The 9,615-nt window shown below is 39.5% G+C and overlaps 1 protein-coding gene across 1 annotated transcript in view; it reads left to right on the top strand.

Annotated features, from left to right (window-relative positions):
* Positions 1–8,372, top strand: part of LOC140345959 (uncharacterized) — a 57,700-nt gene extending 49,328 nt beyond the window's left edge. The window contains exons 4-6 of the mRNA XM_072432291.1: positions 2,423–2,487; positions 3,084–3,169; positions 5,843–8,372. Of these exons, the coding sequence (XP_072288392.1) occupies positions 2,423–2,487; positions 3,084–3,169; positions 5,843–6,141 (450 nt within the window). The 3' untranslated portion in view covers positions 6,142–8,372. The remainder of the gene's footprint in view (positions 1–2,422; positions 2,488–3,083; positions 3,170–5,842) is intronic.
* The last annotated feature ends 1,243 nt before the right edge of the window (positions 8,373–9,615 follow it).

The following is a 9,615-nucleotide window of genomic DNA, read 5'->3' on the forward strand; positions in this document are numbered from 1 at the left end:
AATTGCTTCGCCTTGTTGCTTTCTGTCCTCCACAGGGGAAAGCTATGATGTAGCTTAGCAGTCTATTTAGGTCAGCGTGGGATTTAAAGATGTCAGCACAAGGTACATGCGCCATGTGTGTGACTGTTTTTCTCACATTGACCTGTGCATCGTATGAGCTGTAAGCGTTACCTGTGTGAACCAAAGACTGGTCAGAATGGTTTTATCTTGTTCTGTATATTGCTATCGCTCACTTCAAACATGACTGTGAAGGGGGAGGGGCGGGTATTTTTCCCCTAGTCTGCAGCAGCAGCAGCAGCAGCAGCGGGGGGCTATGTGGGGTTTCAGGTCTGTTCCAGTTTGCTCTGCGGCGAACCCACTGCACAACTCGTGTCAGTGTTGAGGATGACAGGAATGGGCGCGTCTTCTGTGTGAGCCATGCCAGTTCTTTCTGTGGTAACCATGCAGACTCTGAGCTGCTTTTATTTCGCAACACACGCAGCGTGGATGTGCTGGCTGGAGGATGCAGACACTATGACCTCTATAATGACAAATCACAACCTTTGATTTTATGTTGCAACGGTGTTATTAAGTATGTATGCAGCAAAAACAAAACTCTGGGAATTGAAAGCTGATTCTCAATATGTTGTTGTGTTCTAAAGTTTGCGTGGAAGGATTACAATTGGTCACACGCAAAAAGAACATTTATCAGCAGGCAACATGTCCTCTACTCGCTTACATCCCTGATCTCCTGGGATGTTGTTCCACAGGCTCGATTAAAGTAGCTTTGTCATGCTTGAAAACAGGGCACACTCCCTGCTTCCTCTAAGTATTTAAATCCTCAGCATCCTAAGAGGCAAGTTTTCCAAACCAGCCTGCATTTTCTGATAGCTTTGTCACCAGAATTTATGTGGCTTCAAACAGGACATACAATGAAGTGTGTAACTCTCTGAGCTCATCTAGAGGGGCATATTTGGTCGGATTTGAACCAGTTACACACTCGAGGGTGTCACAGGAAGGGCGTCCTTTTAAGTACTTTTCGTTTTCAAGGACTTTCGTTTTTTGATGTATCTGCGTCATGCTAGGCTGTTGAAATCAGGGGTAGTGTTTTTTCTATTTTAAGTTGTCCAAGAGTTCTCCCCTCATCATACTGTGTCATGCTTGCTCATTGGCACCTCTTTTGCTGTGTCCCTCTTGTGGCAGGGATACTGAGTGCATTGGATTAGTGATATAGTTGTGGATGTGGTGGTGTAATCGCGTGTCCTTGTGCACTACTGATCTATTCCAACAGAGGGACGAGTTTTGTGGCTTCTCCACTCCAACTGACCTAGCTGTTACGTGTTGGCATGTGGGTCATCATTTTATATAAGGTCTTTATTTTTTTTGAATCAATATAATATTTATATAACTTAGAAGCTCAAAGTGCTGTACAGCAAAGTGCAATAATACATATACACAAACAATTAGAATACACATGAGGTTGATAAAAATAATGACTCAGCTCAGTTTGTGTTTAAAAAGTGAAGAGTGAAAAAGTAGGTTTTTATCAAGGATTAAAAAAAAAAAGGGCTTTAGCTTGTAATGTTAAATATCAAGTTTAATCCTATAGTGTTACATAATTTATAACATTTTCAATTAAAGGGCTCTTTAATTCCTTATCCTACCTCCAGTTTGTAAATGCTGTATCATGGAGTGAGTAGAAGGGGAAAGTGGCCTAAATCTCGACTTTACAAAACTTTGTTGTCAGGGTGATGTGTTATGAATCGGATTTGAGAGTAGCTCTATATCTATATCATCTAATCCAAATTTATGTGTGAATGCTTTGATGCATCTATACACATACATATCCATTCCTTTGTGATTTCTGTACCTTTTATTTCCACATAAATCCAGGTGACACTTGAGCTCTACATGAGTTTTACTTTTCCAGATCCTGTCGTGTCATCTCTAACTCATGGGGCTACACTGTAGGTTTACTTCAGGCATCTAAATACAAAACAATCGCATGGGAAAGTACATCTATTTTAATATATATTATAATGACTTTTCAGCTCAGCATGATCAAACCTTAACGTATAAGCCTACACAGGTGATTGAAGATGGTTATTTGGTGCATTTTTAGTTTGCAAATATGTATATACATATGTGAATTAGCAAATACCGATTTTTTTGTATATTCAAGGAACAAATGTACTAATCTTCTTGGCTTTATTGCTCACATCTTGACTTTAGGAGGAACTTCCTGTCTTAAGTTCTCATGTCACATACAAGCCTGAGTGAAGCTGGTGAAGCTGCTTTATTCATTGATAAAAATGAATAATTACTAATGTGAATTGTTGTTTTTTATATTAATTGTGTGAATTAACAGGTTCGACAGCTCTCCTTGATGAAAACATTAGATTAATCAAGTCTCCCTTTCCTTTTTCTTGTCTTTATCTTTCAGCCTAAATTCCCTAATTCAGACTGGAGATACTCAGCTTCCCTGAGAGCCGGAGGAATGATGCAGAGGTAACGCCAGCTTTTAATCTCTCACATTTGTATTTTGTTTTGCCATCAATTTAAACAAATTCAGAACTTCGACTCAGGCTGAAATCACTGTCATCTTTAAATGTCACATCTTCCTACGAACTCAACATCTGTACAAAATATGACTTTCAAATTGACAAACAGTTACATATTTATATTTAGTTTATTGTTATTCACGACACAAATCATTCTTAGCTGCAGATGTTGTTATTATGCATAAAACACAACTGTACACATTACACCAGCTGGTAACACAAATGCACAAATATTAGTTTTGTTAAATTAACACATAAAAAAAAAATCTACTGGTACAAACGATTATTGCTTACTTTATTCATAAAACTCTAAATCAACATTGTATGAAATCAATTCCACATTGTGAATGTGTGAATAGTCTTGAATCTTCAGTAAGTGAGTAAATAATCTTAACTTTGCCATGGGCTGAAATAGGGAGCAAATGGTCTTTTTTTAATTATTTAACCGACACAACTCAAATACAACAATATACACAGGTAATAATAATGAACATATATGAATGAGATTGCATTTATGAATGTTATGTTCTCTCTGTGTTTCAGCTCAGTGCTTATGGAGGAGTCGGCCGTTCTACAAGGAGCCCAGGGGGTCCTCGTTCAGAACTGGCCCACCGTCTCCAGCGCTCCAGGTAACAAGACTGTGCAGTCAATCAAATACAATCATTGTAATCTTTCTATGATCATTTATTATTATTTGTTTTTATTGAAGAGGTCTACAGCTAATCCTATGTCAGGGAAAACATGTGGTTTGGAGCAGGACTCAGACTTTGAAGAAATAAATCAAATTATCTTTGTGTTAAATGGCACTGATTAAAAGTCTGACGTTTGAAAGCCCTATTTGTGTTTTAAGCTATAACAAATAGAATGAAATTGCCCGACCAAAAGTACAATAGCACCGAGAACCGTGAGATGACGTGTGTTGGATCGTCTTAATGCTGTCAAGATCAGTGGAGGTTTAAAGTCGTCTAAATTAGATTAAAATGGCATATGGCTGAACCAAATATAACAATGTCTTTTGTTTTCAAGCATATCAGTGCACTTCCTTTTCAATCTTAATTAGATTTGACTCGGGGTCATTTTGTATTTGACGTTTTAAAACAACGTGAAAAGCGCAGACCCTGAGTATTTACATATTCTTATCGTTCATATCGATGTGGCGGAGCTGCGGTTGTTTTTTCGTGCCAGCTGATCTCACATGTCGTCGTGGAGACCGGTGTGCAACGAGGTCGTGTTTCTCTGCTTGGCTACAGTGCTGCGGTGTTATGGCTGCCTGCTTTGTGTGCCACTGCTGTGTGACAGATGGAGCACAGGCCACACCCAGATTAGCACACACACACACACAAACACACACACACACACATGCACACACACACTCACAGGACACACGCGCACACACACACACACGCACGCACGCACGCACACACACGCACACGACACAATGCTGCTGCCCAGTCTCTCTCACTCTTACCTGATGCCTTTGATTCCTTACAGTGACCCAGAATGCTGTGCTTTTTGTTTTTATAACACTCAGAGGCAATTGTAGGGAGAATAAACAAGGCAAAATATTGGATAAAACGGATATAGTTCATTTGAATGTTGTGATAATGTCTAATGCTAAAATAGGTCAGGCATACAGCATATTGACTAAGGCAAGGTCATTTTAAGGTGAGACTGGATTCAACAGAGGCATATGTAATGTTGAATGCGCAGCAGCTGTAACTAAAACCGGCAAAATAGCGCAAATATGAATCAGGACACGTTGAAAATCACTTACACGATTCTGCCCGATGGTTTGCTGCTTCACCGACGGATGTAGTTTCCATAGCAACCATTTACCAGACAGCAGAGGAAAACAGGGAGGGGTGCTAACATATGGTCCGCAACAAGGAATAGAAGATAAAGCTCATGATGGGATTGTATTGTACTCTATTTTTAGAGTAGAAGAAGCATGTTATTTCTCCTGTTTGTGGCTGTATCCCAAATATTAAGACCAGTGGATCCTGGAATAATCAAGAGCGACCACTTTTAATTTCATCGAGATATTGACACTAGCTCTACGATAGCGCAATGCAGTATCAGCCAGATTCCCGCCTTCTTTTAAGACTATTATATCACTCTGTGTTTTTACCCGACTGGATAGTCAGGGGAGAAAGAGACATCGCAGAACATTGGAAAATATCTGTTTGGTCTCAATATCAATTTGAGCTTGTATACGGAGGTACTCGGAGGTGTTCAAAGTACTGCATTTCATCACTTGAGTAAAAGTACTGATACACCTAGTCAGTAAAAGTAGCTAAATTAAATTAGAACTTATTACTAGTCATACGTATTACAGGTTAAATGTATTCACTGCTGAAATTGAAAGTACTTTTTGATGGATTATTTAAATATGTGTTGTGATTAAATAAGTTTGCAGCTTCAAAAATAATAAACTGCACTCTGCTTCTTCTAAAGACAAGATGCATATTGTATTTTGGTCTGATCCTGCTCACTATACCCTGTACAATTATATAAATGATGCAAATGCTTTATTAGAAAGACATATATGATTATAATGAGTACATTGGTAAAATACCTTTATGTTGTACAGTTTAATACTAATTCCAAAGCAAAAGCAAGAATAATCTCACTTAAAGCTGGTTAGAACGGCCAATATGAGCAAAGTTACACAGTATCTCATCTGTGACCCACATTCTGTACAGGGGAAAGCCTCGTGCCATCAAGTCTCTGGAGTGAGCATCATGACGCTTTAAATATGTGGAAAACTGCCAATTACATTGTACTTTTTAGAAATGTTGTGAAGTAGAAAGTGTTGTGTTGTGGCAGAGTCACAATAACAGTAATAAGTACTCCACTAAACTACAATTCAGGTAAAGTACAGATACTCAAACACTATACATTTACAAGTAAAGTTACTTATCATCTCTGGAGGTACTTTAAGTTTGTGTTTTATATTCATGGTCTACAGCCGTGTGTTGACATGACAATGACATTGGACCCTGAATATTAGTTTAGAAATTCCACATTTTAACATAAGTTAAAAATAAAGTGAATGAGACAAATATCAGAAACAATGTTGCACACATCACATGACTTGTTTTGGCACAGAAAAAAAGTGGAATCAAAGCAAGTTCATATCTCAGACAATTTCAAATTAAACAGAACGTGAGGATTTTTCTTTCTCCTTCATGTTTCTGGCAGTGTTGTGTTTTTATTGTGACCATAGACTTTTGACACTGTGATCTTACAGTGACCTTCATCTTTTCTTTCCTTGTTTAATCAATCCTTTGACTCCTTTTCAGATGCTGATGGAGGAGAGGTGTCTCCACCAATGGGAGCGGGCATAGACAGCAACAGCTGGCACTTCCGCTACGGGGCAGGTGGTCCTGGTGCGCCGCAGCTGAAGCCGGGCGATATGCCCCCAGAGGCCTTCATCATCCCCGGCTCTCCGGCCATAATATCCATCAGACAGAACCAAGGAGATGATGATAAGGGCGATTTCATGAGTTTTGGGAAGAAAGATGAAGCGAAGAAAAAGAAGAAGAAGAAGAAGGAGAAGAAAGATAAAAAGGATAAGGGGAAAGATGATGGGGATGAGTGAAATGTGAACTTAGAATGGCAGACAAACAAACAGGGTGTTGTTAAAACAGAGGTACCAAAGTCCATGGGTACAGAGAAAATGTGAATTTAAATTTGCAGTTTCATTCACAAATATCTTGCACACCCTGTTGATAACTTGGCCTTACCAAGATTGACTGTACCTTCAGTGTTTGGGGTACACCTGAATCTTGCCTTGACATGACTCAATAACACATTTCCTCCATGCCCTTATGTGCCTATACCTTCCATGGAGATGAACCTCTCTTTACCTATAGTCTGTTGCATTGACCCATTGGGCATGTTGGCACCTCTGTATTATACTCTCCCCCGCTCTCCCCTTCTCTGAGAGGACAAACCTTTGTACAAGAACCACTATAGATGTGTGCCAGCCGAGGAAGAGAACAACAAAGACATTTCGGGACTGATCGCAGCTGGACACATATTGTAAATAGCACAGAAATGGACTGTGGAGGAAAACGTCATGTAACTATAGATTTAGTGAATGAAATGATGATATAAAGAGAGTTAGAGCAAAATATCCGGTTAGATAGTGACATGAGTGTTGACAGATATCCAGGTCACATGATCAGAAAGTCCAGATTGTGATTTTTAAACTACACGACATCATGTTTAGACTGATTTGGTGCATCGAGGCCTTTTGGAATATATCAACGTGATCAACAATTGGAATTGTTTGCATCACTTAAGAGACAAAAGACGTCACTTAAGAGGCAAAAGACGTCGTTAGGGACAGTTTGCAAGTGCTAGACAACCACATTTAACATGACATTTTGCTCTAACCTCTATTTACAAGACCATTTCATTCATTAAAGCTATAACTACACGTTTCCTCAGGACCCTGGACAAGACACAACTGCAGGCCTGGTTATTATCCACCGTGTTTCCTGTATTTCCAATGAAACACGCGTACACACCTGCATGCTGGCCCCCGGAAACAAGCAAATACAACATTACACTGCTTGTGTTCTGAGAGGAAAGACGCACTCTCTATCTGCAATGAAACATGATTTACTTCTACAGAAACCCCACTGATTCCTTCCCCTTTCTGCAGCAAAGACCTGTGCTTTCTGCTTTGAATGTTTGGTAGCAACCAGTTCTTAACTTGATATCCTGCGTTTACGACACACTTGTGCTCGGTTTGTCACCACTTTGTTTTTCTACAAGCACGTGCCCGGCCGGCCCACGCTTCCAATAACAATATAAGGGTTTCGTTTGTTTTTTTGAAAGCTTTAACTGTTCTCTGACGGCGCCGCTGTTTCTAAATCTAAACTGTCAGGTGTTTTCTCGTTGTACAATAACACATTTTATATTTTGTTACGGTTTGAAGCCAAAATACACACGCTTTGGAAAGGAATAAGACATACTTCTCTATCCCGGAAGTGTTTATTATCGTTATTGACACACTCGCCGACACAATATGCAATACTTAAGAAACACGGAAATCCTGTCGACGTGTATTTGAAAACCGGATTTGAGTACTTGTACCTCCTTTGCCTAGTTATCGCTTCTTTCCACAACGTTTGTCGACTCTAAGTATGATGTCACACAGTTTAGTGGTTGCTGCATGCGCTCGAAGGAAACACGTCAACATAGACAAATACTATATATAAAAATAGATAGCTATGATTTATTCTTTTGTATTTTTAATGTTTTTTCATGAATTGCTTTGGGAATATTTAGTTTTTTTTCCATCCACAGATATATTTTGGCAGCCACTGAATCTACTATGATCTTTGTAAATGCTTTAGTGTGATACCTATAAGCGCGGGACTTATTTTGAAATATGAAATGCTTTGGGAGAAGTGGAGCAAGGAAAAAAAAGAAAGAAAGAGGAAAAAAAAAGGTGACTAACTCTGAGATATTGTAACTGAAGTATGTACGGTTAACTATCACTTCCCTGTCGCTCCTGAAATATGTGGAGCTGAATCCACTGTACAAATGTATATGTATTGTATGCCTGTGTTTAGTGACTTTTCACATTTCACCCAATGTTTGGTGGTAAACTCTAGTGGCAATGAGCTAGTGGCATCGCTCTGTTGTTACTCCGCCCGCTTTTATTTTGTAGCAACATCCGCTCATCCGCTGTGACGGTGAAATAGTGACTTTTCAGTCCCTTTTATGATTTAACCCTTTGTTTTTACCTAATTGGGAAATTATTGAAATGTGTTGGCTTAAAATAAATCACAAATACAAATAAAAATCTTTTAAAAATGCGTGTGTTTTCTGGAATTGTGTGTGAAATAAAGCTGACCTATGTCATTATCAAGGCCTGTGGTGCAATGACGGAGAAAACATAAGCAACAATAATTATGTTGTTGCAATGTAAAATATAAAATACAATTATAATGAACGACAAGCAAAAAATATGCTTAGTTTAGTCTGACACAAACCATAATTCACAGCAGATAAGAATGACCTGGTCACGTGAGTCTTTGTTCTCTGCAGTGAGAAGGACGAGCCCTGCGTGAGCGGTGAGCAAAAGGCGCCACCTGTTGTTCAATATTATAATTGCACATTCATTTAGGTTTTAGTTTTAATCATTTAATCGTCTTGAGCCTTTACATATTTTTTGCCAATTGTTTAGGCTTAAATAATCGTATGTACATTAAGCATAGTTTAGTTCTATATGGGACCTCAGAAGTCTGTGGTGGAGACCCTGGTACCGCTGGTAAGACTTTTGTTCTTAAACGTAAAAGGTGTTTCATAAACTACTGCAAACCATAGTTTAGCCATATAATAGTGTATATACAATCTACAAAGATGTACTACATATACTGAATTAACAAACAAACAAACAAACAAATGATGAGCCTTCTTCTCTCTCTAACTCTCTCTCACCCTCTCACTCATTCTCTCTCTTGCCCGCCCTCCCTCTCTCTTTCTCACTCTCTCTCGCTCTCTCTCTTTCTTGCCCTCACTCTCTCTCGCCCCCTCTCTCTCTTTCTCACTCTCTCTCTTTCTCACTCTCTCTCGCTCTCTCTCTTTCTTGCCCGCACTCTCTCTCGCCCTCTCTCTCATTCTCTCTCACTCTCTTTCTCGCCCGCCCTCTCTCGCTTTTTCTTTCTCTCTCGTCCTCACTCGCGCCCTCTTACTTTTTCTCTCTCATTCTCTTTCTTTCTCTCTCTCATTCTCTCTCTCACCCCCTCTCTCTTTCTCTCTCTCATTCTCTCTCACTCACTCTCGCCCTCTCTCTTTCTCTCTTTTTCTCTCTCACTCTTTCTCTCCTCTCTTTCACTCACTCTTTCTCTTGCCCTCTCTCTCTCTCGCTCACTCTCTCTCTTTCTCTCTCACACTCGCCCTCTCTCGTTCTCTCTACATTGCATGTTAGTAAGCAAATCAGGTTGTCAGTTTTTCTCACTCTCTCTCGTTCTCATTCTCTCTTGTTCTCTCTCACTCTTTCTCTCGCCCTCTCTCTTTCACTCTTACCCTCTTTCTCTCTCTCTTTCAATCACTC

The sequence above is a fragment of the Eucyclogobius newberryi genome, unplaced genomic scaffold (genome assembly GCF_026437365.1).
Source record: "Eucyclogobius newberryi isolate DKJ021-1_F unplaced genomic scaffold, fEucNew1.0.hap1 SCAF_11, whole genome shotgun sequence".
In the NCBI taxonomy this organism is placed as follows: domain Eukaryota; kingdom Metazoa; phylum Chordata; class Actinopteri; order Gobiiformes; family Gobiidae; genus Eucyclogobius; species Eucyclogobius newberryi.